At 38.7% G+C, this 26,992-nt stretch overlaps 1 protein-coding gene and 1 non-coding gene across 2 annotated transcripts in view; one reads left to right on the top strand and one right to left on the bottom strand.

Moving 5' to 3' along the window:
* The window catches only part of PPM1E (protein phosphatase, Mg2+/Mn2+ dependent 1E), a 229,683-nt gene extending 204,894 nt beyond the window's left edge, over positions 1-24,789 (bottom strand). The window contains exon 1 of the mRNA XM_018064131.1: positions 24,183-24,789. Coding sequence (XP_017919620.1) covers positions 24,183-24,637 — 455 coding nt within the window. The 5' untranslated portion in view covers positions 24,638-24,789. The remainder of the gene's footprint in view (positions 1-24,182) is intronic.
* LOC106503183 lies at positions 24,519-26,400 on the top strand. The gene is made up of 3 exons (XR_001919666.1): positions 24,519-24,604; positions 25,192-25,289; positions 25,392-26,400. It is a non-coding gene; the product is annotated as an uncharacterized LOC106503183 (transcript).

The raw sequence follows: 26,992 nt of genomic DNA, 5'->3' as shown, positions 1-26,992 counted from the left end.
TAAAGATTGTCCTCCTTGAGAGAAAATAAGGAAATCAAATAAGAGCTGTTAATATTAAGTAGGCATAAGACGTCCTTGGTGCTCCAGTAGCTAAGAATTCATCTTGCAATGCAGGAAACACTAGTTTGATCCCTGGCCTGGGAAGATTCCACATACCACAGGGCAACTAAATCCAGTACCATAACCACTGAGCCTGCGCTCTGCAGTCCTCAAGCCACAAGAGGAGAAACCACCATAATTAGAAGCCCCTGCACTGCTACTCGAGTAGCCACTGCTCACTACAATGAAAGAAAGCACACACCCAACAATGAAGATCCAATGTAGCCAAAAAAAAAAAAAGCTAAAGCCATCACAATTGACATTTAAAATATATATATTAAATTGACATGTATCTTCCTTATTATTATTTCTGACTATATTCAGTTCAGTTGCTCAGTCATGTCTGACTCTTTGTGACTCCATGGACTGCAGCACGCCAGGCTTCCCTGTCTATCACCAACTCTCAGAGCTTACTCAAACTCATGTCCATTGAGTGGGTGATGTCATCCAACCATCTGATCCTCTGTCGTCCCCTTTTCCTCCTTCCTTCAAACTTTCCCAGCATCAGGGTCTTCTCCAATGAGTCAGTTCTTCGCATCAGGTGGCCAAAATATTGGAATTTCAGCTTCAGCAACAGTCCTTCCAATGAATATTCAGGACTGATTTCCTTTAGCATGGACTAGTTGGATTTCCTTGCAGTCCAAGGGACTCTCAAGAGTCTTCTCCAACACCACAGTTCAAAAGCATCAGTTCTTTGGCGCTCAGCTTTCTTTACAGTCCAACTCTCACATCCATACATGACTACTGGAAAAACCATAGCTTTGACTAGACAGACCTTTGTTGGTCCTTGAATATAACTGCAAGATTTAAAAATTATCTTTAGCATATTCCCCACATCTGTGATTTCTGGATTTCAGGTTTTCTGACACACTGAAATGTTTGTGTCACTTTTATATATTCATCTTCTATAAACATCCTTTTAAAACCTGAGCTAAGATTGTTCCAAGTGGAGTCAAAGTAGTTTTATTTGCTTCTGCCTTTTAAAACGGTTATACTCTGTAACTGTATAACTATACAGTTGATCATTTTTGTGTTCTTCCTAACTTATCGAGTCTCATGTCATAACATCATGATTTTACTGTTGCAAAGTTTTCTTCCTACAATCTAGAGTATGTATACACATGGCCACTTCCAGAATTCTCTCCCCCTGTTATAACAAACTATATAATGATAGTGTCATGTTGTCTTCAAAGGTTTCTTTCATTCCTATCCTATTTGCAGACAATTCTTCCTTACTGTCTGCAAATACATACATAGCAGCAGTATCCTTCATTGCATTCTTTTATCTCTTCTATATTATTTTTAGTAAACAAATAACGGTTTTGGGTGATAAAAATGTAAAACATAATCTAAGCAGAAAAAAATTAAATATATCTGTAATCTTTCCATCCAGAGAAAATCATTCCTAATAATTTGGTGTATATCCTTCAAAAATTTTTTCTCATATACATATATAAATATTTTTCCCTTACATTCTGAGAGAGAAAATGTCAGCAAGGCAACATTTGTCAAATACGTACTCTTATGTTTCAAATGAACTTGATTGATCGTGAAGCCTGCTGAGAAATCTACATTTTTCGTTAAATGTTTTTCTATCCAAAAAATATCTACTCTTATACCACCTCCTTATAAAGTTTAGATTCATGCTAAACCAAACATATTTACCATCAATTCAAGCATTTTAACAAAATTAGAACTCCCTTCAGAAACCCACTAATTGGGAGAGACTTCCTTGGTGGTCCAGTGGTTAAGACTCTGACCTTCCAATGCAGAGGGTGGGGATTTGATGCCCTGGTCAAGGAACTAAGATCCCCCATGCCATGCAGTGCAGCCAAAAAAGTTAAAAAGAAATAAATAAAAATTTAAAAAGAAAAAACTTAAAAAATAAATTTTAAAGTCATAAAAAAGAAATCAATCTTCCTAACTGTAAGAGTTATTTAGTAATAATTATATAAACTTTAAACAACCAAATAGTATTAAATACAAAAATTCTCAACGAATAAGCAAAGAAAGCTGTAAGTACAGAGGATAAATATAAGAAAATAAGTGAAAAAGGTCAATTACATCCTTTAAAATATGGCATAAATCTAAGAATCCATAATCGAAAAAAAAAAATCAGCTGATCTAATCAAGGACTAAAAGTTAAATCTGTATATAGAAAAAGATTCCATAATGAAGTTTCAAAGATAATTTATAGACTGGGAGAAGCCGTTTGCAATATATAACACTCAAGAGGCTAATAACCATAATATATAAAAATTTCCTACAAATCAGTAATCAAGATAAATATAAAAATCCACAAGGATATAAACAAGCATTTTCTGACACATAAATCACCAATAAGCATATGAAAAGATGCTTATCCAGTACATTCAAATTTAAAAAGAGACTTCTTCTCATCAGACTGGCAAAAATCCAGGTTGAAAATATCTGATGTTAACACCATGGGAAATCTTTTCCCTCATATACTATTAAAGGCAGTGCAAACTGGGACCTTCCGGGCAGTCTAGTGGTTAGGACTCTGTGCTCTCACTGCCAGTGCCCTGGCTTTTATTCCTGGTTGGGAAACTAAGATCCCAAAAGCTGCTCAGAGTGGCAAAAAAACACAACACCTTAACAATGGAAAAGTTAGGGCTTCTCTGGTAGTCCAGTGGTTAAGAATCCACCTGCCAATACAGGGGACACAGGTTTGACCCCCGGTCTGGGAAGATCCCACATGTCTCAGAGCAACTAAGCCCACGAGCCACAACAACTAAAGCCACCTAGAACCTGCGCTCTGCAACAAGAGAAGCCACCACAGTGAGAAGCCCATGCACCGCGCCAAGGGAGCTGTCTCTGCTCACCACAACTAGAGAAAGAGCGCATGCAGCAACAAGCAGCCAATGCACTCAAAAAGAAGCTTTTTTTAAAAGTGGAAAAGTCAGACGATGATCCACCTATAATGACGTAACCTTTTACATATTGATATTGAAAGATATCCATGATACATTCATTAAAAATTTTTAAAGGTGTTAGAATATTTTAACCTCATTTTTGTATAAGGAAAAAAGTGAGACTGACATAGAGACTGATATAGAGAGTGAATGGACTGAAAAAACTGTCACTTTACACTTTGTACAACCTAAACTATCAATATTATGTGTTAACTGTACCCTAGTAAAGCTGGAGGAAAAAATTAACAAAAACACAAAATACCCATGCCCAGTACCAATGTAAGGCAAGTTATTAAACCCTACTGAGGACCAGAAAAATAATTTTAATAACTGGACAGTGTATCTCACCTTTGCATGAAAAAAAAGAGGAAAATTGGGAAGGATGTACATCAAACTGATAAAGGAGATTCATAGTTTAATACTTTAACAACAATTAATTATAACCAGCATGAATTACATTGGTAAATATGTTCATACACACTTTTAAGAACTTACAAATAAGAGCAAAAAAAAATGGAAAGAACCAAATTTGTCCAACAAAAGGGGCATACTTGAATTACACAATACTCATACAAGAGAATTATACTTTTCCAACTGTAGGCTGCTGGGTATAACTGAGATGCAAAATCAGTTTGGAGGGATGTAACAAGCATATTAAAAATATTTATATATTTTTTAAAAAGCAGGAAAAAATCAGAATTCACTACCCTTAGTAACTACTGCTTTACAATTAACAGAGGAAAAAGAACATTTTATGAACAAAATATTGTTCTCTAAGTTTGAAACCAGTATGAACCTTACTCTAAATGTATAAGCTTTTAAAAATATAAATGAAAGATCTGGTTAAGCTACTAACTTATCATTTTACCTGATGGCTAGGAGGAGTCAAACATAGTCAAGATGGGTACCTAACAAGTACCTTTAGAGAGTACGTAAGGCATTCAATAACTGTAGGAAGAATGAAAATGTCCTATTTGTCAAATAAACAGAACTTTAACTTACTCTTACAAGGAAGTTATTCTGTATTTACCTATTTTATGTAGAATTTCCTACTAGAATTTAAGCTCCCTAAAGGCAGGGACTTTGCTTTACACAACATCCTATCATCAATACCTAGAATACTGAATGCTTGCGTGTGAGATAAGTCACTTCAGTTGTGTCTGATTCTTTGCAACCCCATGGACTATAGCCCACCAGGCTCCTCTGTCCATGGGATTCTCCAGACAAGAGTACTGCAGTAGGTTGCCATGCCCTCCTCCAAGGGATCTTCCTGACTCAGGGACTGAACCCAGGGCTCTCATGTGTCCTGCATTAACAGATGGGTTCTTTACCACTAGCGCCACCTGGGAAGCCCCACTGAATGCTTAGTACATAGCAAATTTTCAGTAAGTACTTGATGAATAAATGAATAGATGTTTATACATATTTCATTTTATTAAAAAAATACTTTATTTAGGTACTTATTTGGTTGTACCATGTCTTAACTGTAGCATGTAGGATCTAGTTCCCTGACCAGGGATTTGGGCCCCCTGCCTTGGGAGCTCAGAGTCTCAGCCACTGGACTACCAGGGAAGTCTCCTACATCTTATAATAAAACCATGAGTCACAAACTATCTTATAGGAAATTATGCCCTAAAAGACATCTATGCATACAGCAATACAAGAATGTGTCGTTAAGAATGTTCAAAGCATCTTTTCACCTTTAGTTATAAAACTATGGTGCTTTACTTCAAATGCATTTATAGAAAATGAGCATCAATATTTTCGATTATTTACATTTAAACATGCTGTTTAAGACTGAAAGTTCTAGAATACTGAACAATGATCTTTCCTGACATACAAAAAAATTGCACTAAAAATACTTTTCTGTTCATTTTTTTCTTCTTATATTTTCATTTTACATGCTACCTACAAAATGTTACTTTGTTTTTTATTTATTTTTTATCAAAGTATAGTTGATTTACAGTGCTGTGCCAATCTCTGCTGTACAGCAAAGTGACTCAGTTATATATTCATTTTTTTAAAGTCTTTTCCGTTATGGTTTACACTTTATTATTATTACATTAAGTACATCTGTAATTTAATGTAAACTCAATTTTAATTTGGATTCTTACATTCTCCCTAAGGCAGTGGGTTCTCAAACTTTAGTGTACACCATAATTATCTAGTGTTTTTACTCACAAGATTCCTGGAAACCACAGAAATTCTTATTCAGTAGGTGTGGGCAGGAGTATAGGAACTTGCATTTTGAATAAAACATTCCAGATGATTCTGAAGTAAGGGATTCACGTCCAACACTTTAAGAGACACTGCCCTGGGACTTCCCCGGTGGTCCAGTGGTTAGGACTCCAGGCTTCCACTACAGGGAGCACAGGTTCGATGCCTCGTTTGGAGAATCAAGATCCCGCAGGCCACACTAGACATATTCGGCCACACACACTGGCCAAAAAAACAAACACTCTGCATGATTTAGTTTATGATAGGGATGCTATGCTTTAATTCATTAAATATTAGCTCGGTGCCTTATATGTACAAAGCTTAGTGCTGGGGATCAAATATGAATTTTGCTTCAAGGAAGGTATGCACAGTTTAATAGAGGAGATAAGACATACATATAAAAGACGTTATAAAAATGCAGGAATTATTGGATGTTTTTAAAAAGATACAGATAAAATGCTGGGGACTTCAAGAGAGGGAATAATTACTTCTAGCTGACCTCAGGAAAATTCTAGTAGAAGACAGCATTTGAAATAAGTGTTGAAACTTGTCTCTTCAGATTTTAAAGATGGAGAAAACTAATAATCATATCACTGAATGATAAATATGTCTAATGGTAAACTTCATTCCTTCAAACTCAGAAAAGCCATTCCCACCTCCTAGTTTTTATGCGTTGGTGTATAATCTGGGTCATGGTCGCGTGCTGTCCTGTATCTCCACCCAGCAGCTTGATGTGCTTCTCTCTCTCAAAACATGTCCTTGAAAGGATCTGTTTTATACCTTCAGTACATGTATCCTCTGAAAGATAAGTTCATACAGTGGATACTGACACAGAGAAGCATACTCAGCCTTTCATAAATTTTTAGGCAGTAAACAAAACTTGAGCATAGTTCAACTGAGAACACTTTAGGTAGTCTTCAGTTCTAAAACCTTCACACCAGTTGGCATCAGGCAGCATGATGAAAGAAATGATCAGAAAAGACGGAGATTTTATAATTTAGAAGCTATTATTCTAAAAACCAGAAAAAAAAATAGGGGACATAAGAAAAAGCATAACGTTTTTCTGGTTCCTGATTATGTGGCATTTTAACATTACTGGTATTTCTATGCCTTGCAGTTTTAAAAAGTCCAGTATCATCCCAGAGATGCAGTGAATACAGAGTCTACAATGCCCAATATTGACTGACTGAATGAATGAATGAATGATTTAGGGGTTAGTTTTCCAGTTTTTCTTACAGATTTACTCCCCTTTATTCAGAAAAATAAGGGCTTATCAGACAAGTCCCAACTGGGCTATGCTTTCTCATCTCTACGCCTCTGCACAAGGTAATCTCTCCACTGGAATGCTTCTCAGCTCCCTCCTCTTCTTGACTAATTCCTATTTAGTCTTCTAAACTTGAATTTAAGCATCTTCTTCTAGAATCTAATAGCCTACATTGGCACACCCACCTTCCAGTCCCCATAAAATCCTCTGCAGCACTGTGTCTTTACTCTCCAATATAGACATCAAGATAAAGAGCTTTGGAGTCAGGCACATCTGAATTCAAATTCTGATTTCACCCCACCGCTTCCTCTGTGACCTTAGGTAAGTTAACCAATCTTGCTAAACATTAATTTCTTGATTTAAAAATAGAAAATAACAATGCAATGTGCTTAGTATATCACCTCATACATAACAGAGTTAATAATAATTTTTATTATTAACTATACTTGCTGGTTAACTTGTCTGGCTTTTCCTCTAAACCACACACTTCTTGAGGAAAGGAACATGTATTTTATTTCTGTATAACCAGCATCTAGCACAATGCTTAGCACATGGTAGATACTTAATTTTTTTGATGACTAAATATACTCCCATTATTGTAAAATTAATTTGCCACTTGAAATCCTTTCTGTAATGAGGTGGAAAACAAGTGAATAAGTAAAGAAAATAAATGCCATTAATATCAGTTTCAATAAAGGACACTGTCTTTAATCATAGTGTTTTTAGGATTTACTACTAATTATACATATTACAAAATACCAAATGATTCAATATCTTGCTTGAACATAAATGCTCACAAATGCTGATCATAAATGCTTCAAGAACTGAATACTATAATAATTTTTTCATGGTATATATTAACCACAAAATCACCAAGTCACACATAAGGTTATCTTTTTTAGACAATCACTTAGAAAAACTGCAGAAAAATAAACAGCTTTCTAAAATCAAAGAAATTCTCAACACGTCAAACTTTAATTAAAATCTCTTTCATAGTCCTTGGGGAAATGAGAAGAAATTCAGTTTTCATGGTTTGGTAATTTTGACCTATGTAGGAATATAAAAATTACTAATTACTGAATGTAATATTTAATGAACCTTTCCATCCTATGTTTAACTCATTTGATCAAGTATTTATAAAAGGCCTCATTCTGAGAGAATGCTTTTATTTTACATTTGATTTTCAATGTATTGTGATCTTAACATATCCATAAACTGGATATGTTAACATATAAAATGGAATTTTGGAATTCCTGGTGGCACAATAGATAAAAATCTGCCTGTTAATGCAGGCAACATGGGTCCGATATCTGATTTGGGAAGATTCCACATGCTGTGAAGCAACTGAGCCCGTGCACCACAGTTCCTGAGCCTGAGCACCACAGCTACTGAAACCTGCACCCTCTAGAGCCTATGAGACGCTAGCATTCCCTAGAGCCAGCAACTCGCAACAACTGAGCCTCTGTGCCTAGAGCCTGTTCTTCACAAGAGAAGCCACCGAAATGAGAAGCCCATGTACCGCAACTGGAGAGTAGCCCCTACTTGCCGCAATTAGAAAGAGCCCATGTGCAGCAGCAAAGACCCAGCACAGCCCAAAATAAAGCAGTGTGTACAAAAAAATTCTTAAAATGAAATTCTGATTCTGAAGGATAAGCCATTCTTGTCTTTGAACCATTCTTGAGTGCATTATGCAAAGAAATAATGGTTTACAACAATAATGACTCTAGAACAGTTCTAGACTACAAGTGATCACAGGTTTATATTAATTTATAATCCACTGCTTATTAATGACCAGTATGTATTTTACAGGCTTCTAAAAGACCACATACTGAATATATGACATTAATATACAGTACAAATTAATTGAACAAAAACTATTACTGTTTATACTTAAAATTTTAGAAAGGATTTCTTTCCACTATATTGAGTAGATAGTTATGATATTAGGCATGAAAACTGTATCGAAAACAGGTGCCTTTGGCTACTTCAACAGTTAACACTAAAGTTTAAAAACCGAACACATTGCAGGATTAGACAACTACACAATACAGAAAAAAATATCTCTAGGCACCTTAGTGAGTGAATAGTGATGTTTGCTTGTTTGCCATTATGAGTTTTATCCCAAGTTGAGAACTTCTTTAAGTCTATTCTTTAAAGAGTTTCTGGATTTCAAATTGTGTTTTTAATAAGCAAATAAATTTTTAGTTTTTCCTTATCTTTCATTAGAGGCAAGAGTTTAGAAAAATATTCAGCGCAGAAACGTAGCATGTTCTTTATTTACAGTTAGTAAATACAGGATGCTATGGTTGAAGAGAAAATAAAAATCCAACCATCCTCTCTCCCTCAGAAAGTAAATTAAGTTAGCCAAGAAAGTGATTTTCATGAGGAAGAAACAGCATTTACAAAAGCAGAGAGGCAAGAAATAATCTGGTATCTTTAGAGAACTGCCGTGAATTCAATTATGTCAGAAAACTCAGGGAGCCTAGAATAAAGGGAAAGAGACTAATGGCAGGCACGTTAGTTGGCAGGCTCGTTAGTTGGGAGGCTACCAACTAACCAACTAACGTGAATTTTGAGCACCACCATTTCTGAGTTTAGGCTCTTGTTTCTTGCCCTGATTACTTTGGTAATTTTGGTTTCTCTAGATTCTTCGCTAGAGAAACACGTTTGTAACACAGCATGAAAACCATGACATGAATGTCAAAGCCACAACCCTTCAAGTCAGGCAGCCTGGGCTCATGTCCTAGTGACACCACTGATGGTAAAAACTTGAGCTCTCTCAGTTTTCTGTGCCTTGGCCTCGGCATCAGCAAACTGGGCTAATAATAGAACCTAACTTCAAAAGCTTTTTGTAAGATTAAGTGAGCTATTAAATATAAAGCTCTCAATATACAGCTCTCAATAAATGCAGTACCAATAACAGAAACAGGAGCAGCTTACTACTTACTTGTTACTTATTACTAGCTGTACAATTATTATTTCAGGTACAGAGGTGTAAACCTCTGCAAGTTTACACTGTTAACTAAGTCTTACAGAAAGATATTTTATGATTAGAGACTACCCTGGTAAAGGGCATTTAAGTGCAATGTTGCATTTATTTGTTTTAAAAGACTAAAAATTATTTTTAGATCCACAGTTAACTTTCCATATGACCTTGAAAAACTAAAGATATTTTTGTTCCTCCAATTGTGTGTACGTAAACTGTGAATAAGAAGTCTCTTTCTAAGTAATATGTGAGATTATTAATAAGTTGCCTAAACCAAGACTATACGAACTAATAAATATTCAGTGTTGCTGGAAATCAAACTTCAAAGGTCATTCTCATTGTAAAATCCATGATAACCTGAAATTTAATGACTCTCACCTCTCATATTGGAGAAGGCAATGGCAACCCACTCCAGTGTTCTTGCCTGGAGAATCCCAGGGACGGGGGAGCCTGGTGGGCTGCCGTCTATGGAGTCGCACAGAGTCAGACATGATTGAAGTGACTTAGCAGCAGCACCACCTCTCATATTTACACCATAACTTGTTAGGTTCAATTAAGAACATGCTTACAATATGATTCTTGCCCTCTAGATTTTTAGCCTAAGAAAGAATTTTATATATATCATACCTCAAACACAATTTTATAAATACCATATATATCAATTTAAAAGCATTACATTTTTTGTTGCTTGCTTTTATACACAAATGTGAAAAGTGGATGTAGCACAATACACTTCTCAAAACACAAGCTTACTAAAAACCAGTTTTTATTTTAGTTTCTAAGATTCACAAAGTAGAAAAAATGTGATTAAGAAATCACTGTATAAATATCAAAGATCAGAGGCTGTGCCTTGTGGTTCCATAGAAAGTAGGTCAAAAGATTCAAATCCATAAAAGACAAAAATTGTAATGCTTCTGTAGGAATCTTATAATTCATTATGAAATCAAGTCACTAGGAAACAAATTATCTTTGATATTTCTAACCCAGCAGATTAGTCTTTGGTTTTTTTTTTTTTTAAACTTAAGCATAGTTGATTTACACTATTGCATTAAAGTCTTTGGTTCTTTTTCTTTGATGACTTAAACTAAACAGGAAGTTTTAAACTAAAACGGACTAGTTTTCCTCAGAGCTATACACTGGAAGGTAAAATCTTAAGTGAAAATACACACAAGGAATTAAGAACAGTCTCGACTTTTTAACTAGCTCAAAGAAGGTAATGTAATGTACGTTTGCGCTCAGTCATGTCTGACTCTTTGTGACCCCATGGCCTGTAGCCCACCAGGCTCCTCTATCCACAGAATTTTCCAGGTAAGAATACTGGAGTGGGTTGCCATTTCCTACTCCATGGGATCTTCCCAACCCAGGGAAAGAACCCATGTCTCTTGTGTCTCCTGCATTGACAGGCAGATTCTTTCCCACTGCGCCACCTGGGAAGCACCTTTCACTAGCTCATGACTCTGGATAGGGGCTTCCCTTGTGGCTCAGCTGGTAAAGAATCCATCTGTAGTGCGGGAAACCTGGGCTCGATCCCTGGGTTGGGAAGATCCCCTGGAAAAAGAAAGGCTACCCAGTCCAGTAGTCTGGTCTGGAGAATTCCATGGACTGTATAGTCCATGAGGTCGCAAAGAGTCAAACACAACTGAGCGACTTTCACTGACTCTCTATAAAGCATTTTGCTTCAAAATTGTCATTGTTCACAATATTCTCAAATAATTTACATAATACTCAAGTTCACAAAATTTTTCATCTTGTACTGTACAGTCTGCAGTAATGAAAACTGCAAGCATGCTTCTGCAGCTAGATGAAAATGTTAACACATGCCAATAACCACATAAAATAGAAGCCACATATACCAATAACCACATAAAATAGAAGCCGAGCTCCTTCACCATTCCAAGTAGAGGAAAGGAAGAAAATAATAACAAAGAGAAAGAAGGTAATGAGGATAGGCCTATAAAAATCTAGAAAGGAAACAACCTGGACAGAGCAGAGAAAAAGTTGAAGATTCACTGATTTATTCAATAAATATTTAATGAGTGCCTACTATGTGCCAGGACCTGTACTAGGTGCTGGATACACAAAGGTAAACAAAACATTCTTTATCTATTGCCCTCAGTCCGGGACAGAGATATGAAATAATATATATATATGTATAAATTATGATAAGTGGATATAAAGAAAAAGCAAAAAGATACTATGGAAACCAAAAACCAAGACTTAATTTAGACCTCTGGTAAAGAAACACCTCTATGAGGAAGATATATTTTAGGTAGGACCTAACAGTTGAGCTGGACAGTTGGAGAGAAGGGGGAAAGTTGCTTGGGAAAAGAAAAAAAAAGTGCAGAGTCCCTGAGGCAGGACAGAGCATGGCAGTTTCTGGGAACAAAGTCAAGACCACTGTGATTAAAGCAGTTAGGAGAGTTGCTATGGGTTGCTAAGACTTGATGGAAGTTTGGACCACACTGGTGGGAGTAGAGACAAAAAGAAATGGGCAAAAAGTATCTTTCTTTCATTTAGAAGTGAAATCAAAAGACCTCAAAATAATTAATGCTCTTCCATCTTGCTTCTCTACTGCAGCAAAAGAGGTACTGAAATGGTCTTCCAAAGATGCCCTGAACTAATTGCTAAAATCTGTGAATACTAACTTGATATCAGTCCGGTGACTGTGCTATGTTATATGGCAAGTTGTTCTTAAGACAGGGAGATTATCTTGGTGGGTCTGATCTAATCAAATGACCCCTTACATGACAGCAGGAGAAACCAGACAGATTGGAGCATGGAAACACTTGATGTAACGTTGCTGGTATGAAGACAAAGGAGGGCAAATGAGAAGGAAAGCGGATGGCTTCTGTCAATAGATAATCGGTGCCCCTCCCAAACCTAACAACCAGCAAGGAAACGGAAACCTCAGATCTACAACAAAGATCTAGACTGTTAACCTGAATGGGCTAGAAGTGGAGTCTTTCCTTGAGTCTCTAGATAAGGGTCCCACCTCTCCAACACTTTGACCTACCTTGACTGAAGACCTTAAGCAGAGTACCCAGCTGAACATACCCAGACTTCTAACCTACAAAACTGTAAGGTAACAAATGGATGTTGTTTCAAGTCACTAAATTTCAGTAGCATGTTACAAAGCAATAGAAAACTACCACCCCATAAACTATGTGAGGAGAAATTAACAATTTGATAATCTAAATCTGAATCATATTACTCTAGGAACTTCCCAGATGGTCTAGTGGTTAGAACTCTGTACTTCACTGCAAGGGGACATGGGTCCGATCCTTGGCTGCAGTACCATTCTACATATGGTACAGAGTGACCAAAATAAATAAATAAATAAAAGCTCTGTGTGTGTGTGTGTGTGGTGTGTGTGGTATGTGTGTAGTCACAGAAAGAAATCTAAGAAAAACGAATTTAGCTTGTTATTACTTCAAAGGCTAGATAAATATGAATTTGGTGACTGGAATGAGCACTTATTTAAATATGACTTTGAAATTATATGTCAGATATGTTTTATAGAATTCAAATTTCTGTTATTAAGTCTAAACCTGTGCCATTCAATATGTTAGCCACTAGCCCCATGTGGCTACTAAGTATTTTAAATGTGATATTCCATTTGAGATATGCTCTAAGTATAAAATATAAACAGGATTTTGAAAACTTGGTATAAAAAATGAAAGAAATTCAATATTTTAATATTCATCATATGTTTAAATGGTAAAATATTTGGACTGTTGTTGTTGTTCAGTCACCCAGACGTGTCCAACTCTTTGTGACCCCATGGACTGCAGCACACCAGGCCTCCCTGTCCCTCACCACCTCCTGAAGTTTGCCCAAGTTCATGTCCATTGCATCAGTGATGCCATCCAACCATCTCATCCTCTGACACCCTCTTCTGCCCTCAATCTTTCCCAGCATCAGGGACTCTTCTAATGAGTCACCTGTTTGCACCAGCTGCAGTTTCAGTCCTTCCAACAAGTAATCAGGGTTGATTTCCCTTAACATTGACTGGTTTGATCTCCATGCTGTTCAAGGGACTCTCAGGAGTCTTCTTCAGCACCACAGTTCAAAGGCATCAATTCTTTGGTGTTCTGCCTTCTTTATGGTCCAGTTCTCACAACTGTAGGTGACCACTGAGAAGACCATAGTCTTGACTATATGGACCTTTGCCGGCAGAGTAATGTCTCTGCTTTTCAATACACTGTCTAGGTTTGTCATAGCTTTCCTGCCAAGAAGCAAATTTCTTCTGATTGCCTAGCTGAAGGAAGTTCTGTAAGTTCTAGTTTACATAATGCTGAAGCCTAGCATGCAAGATTTTAACCATGATCTTACCAGCGAGGGAGATGAGTGCAACTGTCCAGTGGTTTGAACATTCTTCAGTACTACCCATCTTGGGAACTGGGATGAGGACTGACCTTTTCCAGTCCTGTGGCCACTGCTGGGTCTTAGAGATTTGCTAACATATTGAGTGCAACACTTTAACAGCATCATCCTTTGGGTTTTTTAACAGCTCTACTGGAATTTCATCACATCCACTAGCTTTATTAACAGCAGTGCTTCCTAAGGCCCACTTGACTTCACACTCCAGAATGTCTAGCTCTGGGTGACTGACCACACCATCATAGTTACCTGGTTCATTAAGATCTTTTTTGTACAGTTCTTCCATTTATTCCTTCCATCTCTTCTTGCTCTTTTCAGCATCTATTGGGTCACTATCATTTCTGTCCTTTATTTTGGCAATCTTTAAGTGAAATGTTCCCTTGATATTTCCAATTTTTCTGAAGAGATCTCTAGTCTTTCCCTTTTTGTATATTTGCATATATTGGGTTAAATAAAATAAAATAAATTCACTGTGTCTTTCAATTTTTAAAATGCAGTTAATTCTAGTCAATGGAAAGTGAACAAACATATATGCCACTTCTAAGGTCTGGCATCTAAAAACCTCCAATACCATTCTCCACTCCTATGCTTGCTAGATGTATGCTGATGCCTAGAGCAACCTTGGAAACCACAGACTGAAGATGAAAAACTCGACTAGCCTGAGTCCATTAATCACTCCATAGAACACAGTGCCTTCTCCATTGAAAGTACTCTCTGAGCAAGAAATAAGCTAACATTACATTAAGCTTTTGAGATTTCAGGATTTACCCACAAGAGCAGCGATTTTTAGCCATTACAGTACAGAACATGCAAAAATTAGAAACAACTCGACTGTCCTTCAATAGGAAATTGGATAAATAAATCATAGTATATTCATACAGAATCTATATAGTAGCTAAAATGAAAAAACTGTATGTATCAAATTAATGAATCTTTTTTAAAAACATTAGTCTCAAGAAAGCTACTTATGAAAACAAAAACAAAAAAGCCGCCCATATTTTGACCATACAAATATGTGGGTAGTAAAAATATAAAAATATAGAGCAGAGGGCTACATTCCCTAAATTTACAGATTACCTCTAGAAAGAAACAAAAGGAAATGAGTTCATAGAAGAGAGTGACAAAGTGTTCAATTTCATATGAAATGTTAATTTATATATGAAATGCTTTACTTCCTTCAAATAATCTTAATCATGATAATTTCTTGAAATGCAATGGGGGGTATATGGATATTTTTATTATTCTGTTATTTTGTAAATGTTTAAATCATAAAATCAATAATCTTTTTCTTATATATTTTCTCAGAGAGTAAACAACAAAACTTTGTTAGAAGACAGTTAAGAACTATATACCAAAAGCCTTAAATATGTCAATATCTTTAATATAATCCCAACAATATACACTATATATAAATATACTCTAAGAAAATCAAAGGTTTGCTCAAAGGATGACCATCAAAATATTCTTAGAGCAACCAAAAACTGGTATCACCTAAAATGTCTAACAGCATTGTGATTAAATTACTGTGTATTCATTTAAAAATTACACAGGAGGTAGGGTGAGATGTGTGAAGGTATAGATGAAAAAAATACTGGCCACAAATTGATCACTGCTGAGGTTGAGCAATGAGTACACAATTTTTTCTATACTTTACATTTTTTATAATAAAAAGTTTTAAAATATGAGAATACAAAACTTTACTAAGTTTTTCAAAAAGCAGTTTAAAATAGTTATAAATAATACTTTGCGTTTAATCTCTTGGCTCACTCACTGGATTTATCGTGTGTTGCATATGTCCCCATCATTGCTGGCCTAGGGATTTGATGGCAAACATGTAGCTAATAATCTAATGCAACTGCCTTCAAGCACTTTATCAAAATCTCCTGGAACATTATGAATACCCCACGTTCAACGTAGATATACATTTCTCATGTGTGGATGTGTGTACATATACACATATAAATTTCATACATGCATATACCCATGCATACATCCCACTCTCACCAGCAGAATTATCACTATTTCTTTAGGTAAGCTGTATTCTACATAATATACTTAACAGTTACATTTTCACAGATTTCTCATCAAATATAATCGCCCTTTAAAAAATCTAATAGAACTAAAATAGAAGTTTTGTTGCTTCTTACATTTGCATTACAAATAATATGTTCAACCTATGATTTCTCTGCAGGGGTTTTTTAAGTCAATTATCTATTTTGTGAGAGTTAACTTTGTTAAATACAACCAAGGAATCCATTTAATGAGAGCAGGTAAACAGTAATAATCCATAATGTTCTTAAAATCGGAGGAAAGGTGCCACTGTCAACTCTAAGCCAAGAAACCTGCACGTCATCGTCATCAGGATACCTCAGGTACAGTGTTTAACATAAAGTCAGCGGTCACACAGAACAAGCTGCCATTCTCAATTAATATGTCAAGTATTACTAGCACTTAATTCTTTTTTTTTTTGAGGGGATGAGCTTAAGTTCATATTTTGTATACAAAGAAATAGATTTTAATATTTTATTCCTTCACTGAACTGGATTACTTTGGCTACACCTTATTTTGAAGACCACTAGTCATGATACATAAATATCTGTGGGGGGAAAAAAAATTAAACAAGTGCTACAAGAGGAGGCCTTACAAATACCTGTGAAAAGAAGAGAAGTGAAAAGCCAAGGAGAAAAGGAAAGATATAAGCATCTGAATGCAGAGTTCCAAAGAATAACAAGGAGAGATAAGAAAGCCTTCCTCAGCAATCAATGCAAGGAAATAGAGGAAAACAACAGAATGGAAAACACTAGAGACCTCTTCAAGAAAATTAGAGATACCAAGAGAACGTTTCATGCAAAGATGGGCTTGATAAAGGGCAGAAATGGTATGGACCTAACAGAAGCAGAAGATATTAAGAAGAGGTGGCAAGAATACACAGAAGAACTGTACAAAAAAGATCTTCATGACCCAGATAATCACAATGGTGTGATCACTCACCTAGAGCCAGACATCCTGGAACGTGAAGTCAAGTGGGCCTTAGAAAGCATCACTACAAACAAAGCTAGTGGAGGTGATGGAATTCCTGTGAAAGTGCTGCACTCAGTATACCAGCAAATTTGGAAAACTCAGCAGTGGCCACAGGACTGGCAAAGGTCAGTTTTCATTCCAATCCCAAAGAAAGACAATGCCAAAGAATGCTCAAACTACCACACAACTGCACTCATCTCACATGCTAGTAAAGTAATGCTCAAAACTCTCCAAGCCAGGCTTCAGCAATACGTGAACCGTGAACTCCCTGATGTTCAAGCTGGTTTTAGAAAAGGCAGAGGAACCAGAGATCAAATTGCCAGCATCCAATGGATCATGGAAAAAGCAAGAGAGTTCCAGAAAAACATCTATTTCTGCTTTATTGCCAAAGCCTTTGACTGTGTGGATAACAATAAACTGGAAAATTCTGAAAGAGCTGGGAATACCAGGCCACCTGACCTGCCTCTTGAGAAATCTATATGCAGGTAAGGATGCAACAGTTAGAACTGGACATGAAACAACAGACTGGTTCCAAATAGGAAAAGGAGTACGTCAAGGCTGTATATTGTCACCCTGCTTATTTAATTATATGCAGTACATCATGAGAAATGCTGGGCTGGAGGAAGCACAAGCGGGAATCAAGATTGCCAGGAGAAATATCAATAACCTCAGATAGGCAGATGACACTACCCTTATGGCAGAAAGTGAAGAGGAACTGAAAAGCCTCTGATGAAAGTGAAGGAGGAGAGTGAGAAAGTTGGCTTAAAGCTCAACATTCAGAAAACGAAGATTATGGCATCTGGTCCCATCACTTCATGGCAAATAGATGGAGAAACAGTGGAAACAGTGGCAGACTTTATTTTGGGGGGCTCCAAAATCACTGCAGATGGTGATTGCAGCCATGAAATTAAAAGATGCTTACTCCTTGGAAGGAAAGTTCTGACTAACCTAGATAGCATATTAAAAAGCAGAGACATTACTTTGCCAACAAAGGTCCGCTAGTCAAGGCTATGGTTTTTCCAGTAGTTATTATGAATGTGAGAGTTGGACTGTGAAGAAAGCTGAGCACTGAAGAATTGATGCTTTTGAACTGTGGTGTTGGAGAAGACTCTTGAAAGTCCCTCGGACTGCAAGGAGATCCATCCAGTCCATCCTAAAGAAGATGAGCCCTGGGTGTTCATTGGAAGGACTGATGCTGAAGCTGAAACTCCAATACTTTGGCCACCTGATGCGAAGAGTTGACTCATTGGAAAAGACCCTGATGCTGGGAAAGATTGAGGGCAGGAGAAGAAGGGGATGACAGAGGATGAGATAGCTGGATGGCATCACCGACTCAATGTACATGAGTTTGGGTAAACTCCGGGAGTTGGTGATGGTCAGGGAGGCCTGGCGTCCTGTGACTCATGGGGTCACAAAGAGTCGGACACGACTGAGCGGCTGAACTGAACAAGAGGAATAAGCACTAGGTATTCTATAAGGAGACACGGAAGAGACGCCTACTTCATTATGAGTGTGGGGCTGGTGAACAAAGGAAGAGATGTGAGGTGGAGACCTGACCAACAGGCAGAGACTGGACAGACTGGGCGGAGCGGGAGAGCGGGGCAGATCGAGCATGTCATGCCCAAAGGTGCAGAGCAGACACCGTGCATTCAGACTAATGTGTTAACAGCCCCAAACAGCTGAGGCATAGTTTCCAGGGGTGGGATGGAGTGGGTGGACAGGGATTCAGGGATGGGGCTGGTAAGATTGTAAAGGCTTGTTTGGATTTTATCTGTAGGGCAATGGAGAAATAGGCAATAACCTCTAAATAACCTCTAAATCCCTGGAATTTCTAGAGTAATAGGAGTGTCTTTGTTATTCACGGCGGGCCCTTTGGATCCCATGGTATCAGCCTGGAGTGGGAGACTCGAAACTATTAATAAGTTCAACCATGTGAGCAATCTATCAATAAATTCCAATAAAAACTGGACAGTGAAACTTAGGTGAGCTTTTTGGGCCGGCAAGACTCCATGAGAGAGGAACACATCCCTGAGGACAATGGAAGCTTCACATCTGAAACCCTCCAGATTGCAGCTCATGCATCCCTTACTTTGGCTGGTTCTAAGTTCTAGCTTTTCCTTATACTGAACCATAATCCATTAATATATTAAGCTTTCAGTGAGTTCTGTGAATCTTTCTAGTAAATTATCAAATCTGAAAGTAGTTTTGAGAAAGCTGAAAATTAAAATCAGTGTCAGAAGTGAGGGTGATCTTGTGCAGACTCTTCCCTCTAACTTATAGCTGGACCCTAACCCCTAGCAACTTCTGCCTCAGGCAGACTCGGCTGTGTCTGACTGGAGAACTGTGCCTTTGACCTCAGTTTGGCTAATACCAGGTAAACAGTAAAATATTTAAGCAATGGGTGAGAATTAATCAATCTACATAATCTAGATTCTAGAGAAATCACTTTACTATTAATACACTGGGGAGAATATATTGGAGAAGACTGGGAAGAAATAGCAATGACAGTAGGGATGGTGAGGGCCATATTTAGGAGGTATTTATAAGGCAACAAAGGTCCGTCTAGTCAAGGCTATGGTTTTTCCTGTGGTCACGTATGGATGTGAGAGTTGGACTGTGAAGAAAGCTGAGCACCGAAGAATTGATGCTCTTGAACTGTGGTGCTGGAGAACACTCTTGAGAGTCCCTTGGACTGCAAGGAGATCCAACCAGTCCATCCTAAAGGAGATCAGTCCTGGGTGTTCATTAGAAGGACTGATGCTAAAGCTGAAACTCCAATACTTTGGCTACCTCATGCGAAGAGTTGACTCATTGGAAAAGACTCTGATGCTGGGAGGGATTGGGGCAGGAGGAGAAGGGGACGACAGAGGATGAGATGGCTGGATGGCATCACAGACTCAATGGACGTGAGTCTGAGTGAACTCCAGGAATTAGTGATGGACAGGGAGGCCTGGTGTGCTGCAATTCATGGAGTTGCTAAGACTCGGACATGACTGAGCAACTGAACTGAACTGAAGTAGAAGGCAAAATTTGACTGAACATGAGGAGGAGAGAAGGAGAAATCAAGGATAAACCCACCAAAAAGAGAATCAAGTTTTGTCTTCTGTGGGGGAGACAGAGAGAGATGGAAGATCAAATTCAGCTTTGGACAGTTTAATTTGAGAAAACTTTTAGACATCTAGGTAGAGCCTTCCATTAGCAGTCAAAGGATGGAGGCAGAGATGGGAGCTATTAGCATAACTACAATAATCAAAATCACAGGAGAGGCTGATTTTGGCCACAGACAACAAGCCAACCAAACTTGAAAAGGCCAAGGACCAAACAACAATATAAAAGGCTTCAGTTCAGTTCAGTTCAGTCGCTCAGTCATGTCTGACTCTTTGCGACCCCATAGGCAGAGTATTAAAAGCTCACAGAGAAGTGGCAGTCTAAGACGTAGGAGACAACCCCGAAAATTATGGCTTACGCCGAATGGTTGCTATTTTCTTTTTTCTGCTACTTCTTACTAGTTTTAAGAATAAAAAAAGGGGGGGGGGGTATTCTAAATCAGTGGCATAACTCCCATCCATGTATTTTTCCATATATATACACAGACAAAGTTTAATGGCTTTCTAATCTATCTCAAAGTCATTAATGAGTTACATAATTCAATACAACTGAATTATTAGTGTCTATAAACAATGATTTTCTTTCCTAAGGCATTTTTAAAGTGGCCACCCTCATTACTACTCTAAACCATCTGCAAGTATTTAACTTTGCCAGGCTACCAAAATATCTCCCCCTCCTTGAGAAGTCCAATCCAGGCTAAATGAATAACTGAGGAGACAACTGCTCTAAAGATGTACTGACATGTAGCTCTTACAGACTTCAGAGTATTTGTTTCTCCTGGGTTAAAACAAATAGATTTATCCTCCATACAATAATATAGAGAAATAAAATACAGCATTGACCTATGCAACCTATCCAAGGTTATTCATATCTGCTATAAGATCAGCTGTAAATTTTATTTGAAATTATTTCAAAGCTATAAAATATCTCACCTCCACCTTTTCAAAGAGATCCATGAACCTCAAAAATCCTAATTTTGCATCATTAGAATTTATTTTACTCTCTTGGGGGGCATTTTAGTTTACAGGAGTAAAGGAGATAATTTTTACATGAGCAGCTGAATTTTTTATTGACATGGAATAGACTAATTCAGTTAAACAGTTCTAAGGAACTGACTGAATTTATTATTCATTCTTAAAGATTTAATTATTTGAGACAAAATTGTTTAAATGGTCCTTTAAAAAAAAGTATTTATAGCCTACAACAGAGATTTTTCTCATCCTAGGGGATTTTTAACATTTCAAATAATTTTTCTTTCAAAATGTTATATTTTTTTTATCTAGTAGAGAAATATCAAGTACATAGTTCCCATTTTAAGCCTAATAGCAAAAACTGTCACAAATACTGAAAAACTTTTAAGTTGCTAATTATATTTTGTCCATTTAAACCTTGATCCTTTACTTACCTAAGTAACTGCTTATCTCAAGCTAATCCTAAGCTTTGAGTTTACCAAAATGAAGAATGATAAATATATCTTCTGTTCTTAAACTCTGAGAGAAGCAAAATACTGGGAAAAACAGTCACTGTAGTTTTTGAAGTAAAATTTCAGCCAGTATTTACATAAACAGTATTGAGAAAGTAAGCACCTCTATTTTTTTCTGTAGCTTCATACTATATATTTATAAAACACTGACAGAAAAAATAGGCTAGAGACTTATGAAACTGGTTCTAGTTTCTTCTTACATTAGTTTCAAATGTGAAATTGGTGAATATATATTTCAAGTAATTTCATTTAAGTATTTTAGCACACTCTAACAAGCATGACAGTTTCTAAAGAATATTAAGAATTCCCAAAATAAAGAGAGAGTGGGTATCTGAGAAAATATTTTGGAAAAAAAAAAAAACTTCACCTCCACCAAATTAGTAATTCCAACATATTCCTAATCAGAATGATTTCAAAGTGTTTCCTAGGAAATCTGATTACTCAACTTTTCCTAGGAAATTTGACAACTCTGAGAGTTTTGAGGTTCAAAAATTATATTAAAAAATGCTGGAAAACCATTTGTACATAATTTGTCATTTCTGAATCGGGATCCTCAGTTTTCTCTTCTGTAAAACGAAGCGAACAGGAAAATGATCTATCTCTACAACGCCTTCCAGTACTTATTCTTGTGGCCAAGTTGTACGATTTTCTTTCATAAATAATAAAGCACAAAAAGTACGTGTTTTTAAACTGTGAGACTTTTAGGTTTTTGGGTTTTGTTTTGTTTTTTTCTGTCTGTTAACAACCTTGAAGATACTTTACATAAACAAGCCAGGCATTTTATATCTGAGTAAAACATAATAGCTTCTGCACAAAACAGTATACATGATGAAATCTTTGATTTAAGGTGAAATAATGTTTTCCAACTTCAATTTTGCTAGTTTTACTTCAAATCTAAACTTTCTCAATTAGATGGTCATTTTATAATCTGAATACTTTTCTGGTTTATACATGTATTGAAAATCTTGCTTCCCTTCCATGTGGCAAAACACACATCTACCTACCATCATCTTCATACAGATTTCATTTTTAAAAAACCTTGAATGGTACATATTTCTAAACTAATAACTCTTTTTTTGAAATGGACCTTCTCTAATGTTTAAATGTGTATTTCTTTAATTCATTTGTAAAGGTAAAATTGTCAAAGTAGAGTTAGTCTGATGCTAAGATAAATCTTTCCACTTCATTAAACAATTCCATTTTATTTTAAGCAAGAAGTCTTAAGTGTCTATATAGTATTAAAAATGATATTTCATAAACTCTATTCTACAGTTGTTTACAAACACTAGGAAGAAATACTCCTAAGATGTTTTTACATGCCATTTCACATTTCTCCCAAAGCAGTATTACTTTGGTAACCACATAGGATTTCAAAATTGAAATTTCAAGTGTATAAAGTATCAACACAGTCCACTTTTACAGCACATATGTTCAGTGTTTTTTCTTGTTGACAAGCTTCTGTTTTAACAGGAAGAATGATTTGGTCAGGTGTCTGTTAGGTTGGAAGAAGACAAAACCTTTACTTTCCAGGTCCTTTTCTTAATCTAAGCGTTTAAAAGAAATCCAAGAAGTGATCTTAACTGCAGTGAATCTTGCAGTAGTAAACTTTTTGATGGGGACAGAGTAACATCTTTCATTACAACTATCAGCAGAATGGCAAAAGGCTCCCGAGATTTACCAGTGTTCTCAGAAACTTGTTAGTATTCTCCTCTGTCATTATTTCAGAACAATTCCATTTAGAAAGAAACGCAATTGTAAACTGCTTCTATTTCAGGCCCATAAAAACTGGGATGAAAGGCAAAGCCTTGACCTTTCTATTTTAGACTTTCATCTGTGTAGCTAAGCCATCTGCTTTCTCTCTACCCCATCTACTTAATGGACTGAAAATACTGCACCTAATTGCAATTTTATCAAACCAGCCAGAGTTTTCCACTTTAACGAATTGCGACTCTGTCTTTCACCTGAAGGCTCGAAGGTAAAATTTTCCTTATCTTCCCTCCTCATTTCCTTCCCACCTCCCTCAATTATGAGTTATCAAGTATCATTAAACTACGATACGAGGCTTCCGTATATTAAGCCATCTACACTTTCAACACTGAGCGCCCAACAGAAGAATATCGACTCCAGTCTCCCCTCTTGTGGATCTGGGGCCGGGATTATCATCTTTGTTGCGGTTACGCAGGAGGCACCCAGCAAGCAGCTCCTGCCTAGAAAGGAGACCGCGTCTCTCCGCCGCCAAACAACAGGGGGGGGGGGGGGCGACTCGCGCCGGGAAACAGACAGACCCGGGTGGAGGAAAACCTCCAGGAGGAAGGAGAGGGCTGGGAAGAGGGAGCTCTCAAGACTAGAAGGAAGGACCTTCCCAGGCACCAAGCAGAAAAGGTGTGAGAAGTGGAGAAAGAAGTGGGCGGCCAGGGAGAAGCGGGAAGCCCGGGGCCCGGCGGGAGGGCGCGGGGGGCGGCTCCCGGGCCCGGCGGGAGGCGCGGGGGCCGCGGCGGGCGTGGGCATCTCGCCGCCGACCGCCCGAGTCCGAGCAGCGGGGGCGCTTCCAGCCTCGCCAGGGCGCCGGCGTGAGGCGGGCGGGGGAATGAGGAGCGGAAAAGCGAGCAGTTCGAGCGGCAGAGGGAGCCGCGTCGAGGCCGGCGCGGCGGGGACGGCGGCCCACCCCCCGGCCGAGCCCCGCTACTTAACTATTTGTAGAGCTGCTGCAGGCACAGGTCCAGGCTCTCGCCCTCCACCTCCTCGCGGGTGATGCGCTCCGACAGTGGCCGCGGCAGCGGGGGCAGCGGCGGCAGCCGGGGCTGCGGCGGCGGCACGGCCGACTGCCCCCGGGCCGCCGCCTCCTCGCCCGCCGCCGCCGCCGCCGCCTCCTCCTCCACCTCCTCCTCCTCGGGCTCGGGGTCTTCTCTCTCCTGCTCCTGCTCCCCCTCCTCCGACGCGGCCCCCGCGGCCGCCGCCTCCCCGGCTTCCTCGACCGACGCCTCGCGCGCCTCAGCCGCCACCAGTTCGGGCTCGGGCTCGGGCTCCGACTCTTCGGGTTCGGGTTCCGGCTGGGGCTCGCCACCGCCGCACGGTCCGCGAAACTCGCCCAGGAATAGCTCCAGGAAGCGCCGGTAAGTTTTCTCCTCGGGGGTGCAGCCGGCCATCGCTGCTCATGCCCCAGGGCCGACCGGGGAAACGGGTGGGGGAGGCCCAGGAAAGGGAGGGGGGCTGCTGGCGAGCCTCTGGCTCCCGCAAGGGCGGTTAACGGCCGCACCGGCACGAGCGATCAGCACTAGGTTGCCTGGAGAGGGCTCCCGCAGGCGTGCGCGCCGCCGAGCCCGGACGTGCGCGGCCTGGGGCCGGGGGGCGGAGCGCGCCGCCCCTCGCGGGTCTGGAGGGAAAGTTGGTCTCGGGCGCGCGCGCGGGGTCCGGCGGAGGCCCACCCTCTAGCCCTACTGAGAGCAGCCCAAGCTGCCTAGAGACCGTCGCCATGGCAACCGGCCTCTAAGGAAGAATTTCAGGGTCCCTCCCGTCGAGTCCACGGAGTCGAAAGGGGCACTCGACTTGGTCCCCTCTCCAACTCTGAATGCCTTCATTGTGTGGATACCCTAACCTCAAAGTGGTTAAGAGGGAACTAAGAGGTTCGCCCGGTCTAGCTGTTGGTCTCCCCTGATTTGGATTCACCTCAGTTTTCCTTATCTGTCCTGTCTTGTCTTAGGGTCCGTATGTGCGGAAAGATACCACAGTGCGAAAACCTTCTACTGTCGATGACATTAGTAAGTAGTTTGCAGGGGAAGGCATTCAACATCTACAAAGGTGGGTGCCTTTGCCTCCATTCTCTCATCTGATTCTGTGAAGTGGTGTTAGCCTCATTTCCCCAGAAGAGGAAGCAGGATTAAGTGCATTTCTTTTTTCAAGGTGTGGAAACTCCTAGTCGTGGCATTGGAATTGGAACCCAGATTGTCAGCTTCTAAAGCCTTTCTAGACCCTTTTTCCTGTACTCTTCTCTGACTTTGAAGACTCAGCAGTGTAATACATCTATCAAGCCTTATTTTCAAAAAGCTTTATAGTGTATGCGTTATATTCATCCCCTTAATCCTTATAATAGCGCCTCCAGGTAGAAGGTATTACCATGATTCCATTCCATGGATGAAAAAACTGAGACTTCAAGATATTGCGATGCAACAAGGACTAAGCCATCAGATTTCCAGCACATCAAGACACCCTTCTTGAGTGTCTGCAGGCAAGCTCCTCCAGTATTCTTGCCTGGGAAACCCCAGGAACCGGGGGGCTACGTCCATGGAGTCGCAAAAGAGTCCGACATGACTTAGTGACTCAACAACAAATATATACTTTATTACATAATCTGTATTTTTTGGTACATTTTGTTTGCTCTTCTTCCCCATCCCCCTGAGTCTCTATTTTTGTAGACTGAAACTGAAACAACTTTAAATTATTCTAATTTTCTTACCAAACTACACACAAACCTATTATTTTCAAGCCTTACTGAGGGGAGTGGGAGAGGGAGAAGCTGGGTTGTTATACAGCTGTGTAGATGACAGCATCATTACTGCATACTGCCATGTCCATGGCAACATATAATTCAGCAAAAATATGGTGATTCTTTCTCTACTTTGAAAAACATGTTCACAAAATACCCACCCCATCCTCTCCATTTATTCCTTCTGGATTTCAGTTGGATTTAGGATCTGAAATAACATTTCTAGTCAGTTATTAATGGCAGAAGGAGTCTCCCTGCCAACTGTTTTCATATAATACTGTATTCTAAATCCCTGATGTGATACTGTTATTTTAAGAATAAGTGGGTTGAGCTCACTAATGTACATTATGGCATCATGTAAAATAGACGTCCATTCTCTTTCTTAGCTTGAGATTAAATAATACATGATAGAAAGTGTATACTGAGTAATGCATGAGTCCTCTATAACTACTTATTTTTGTCTCAAAGGTAAATGGTAAGACCCAATAAATAAGTCTGTTTCCAGACAAGCTAACTGTATTTATACATGTTTTGTTTAAAACATCACTAGTGTAGAGCGACTTCTTTATGTGATGCCAAGAAAGTCTTTAAACTCTTCATTTGCCTTTGTTTTCAATCCACCTGTTCATTTCCATTTCAGAATGTCTAGAAAAGACTGACATACCTTACAAGGCTACAAAACCTAAATGTCCGCAATTTTACATTCCAACAACTATTTAATTTCCCAGAATCTGACACAATGACATTTAGTTCAAGAGCACAGAGCTGTCAACTGTTAACAATTCACATCTAAGCTACACCTCCCTATTTTGTAATGTAGTTGCCTCCCTCGTCTAGGTGACATTTATTTGTGACGTTAATTTATGACTCAACCCACATATCAAAAGTAAGTGTTATGTGTTGGGGAAACATTACTACTAAGAGTAAAAGAAAAAGCCTACACCTCTACATTACCATAAATGAGAGGTGTGTTTGCTTATATTAATGAAGATATTCCTTTACAAAAGATCAATATGGA

Source organism: Capra hircus, chromosome 19 (assembly GCF_001704415.2).
Source record: "Capra hircus breed San Clemente chromosome 19, ASM170441v1, whole genome shotgun sequence".
NCBI classification, from domain to species: Eukaryota; Metazoa; Chordata; class Mammalia; order Artiodactyla; family Bovidae; genus Capra; species Capra hircus.
The sequence above is the reverse complement of the archived record's forward strand: the minus strand, read 5'-3'. Positions and strand labels throughout refer to the sequence as shown.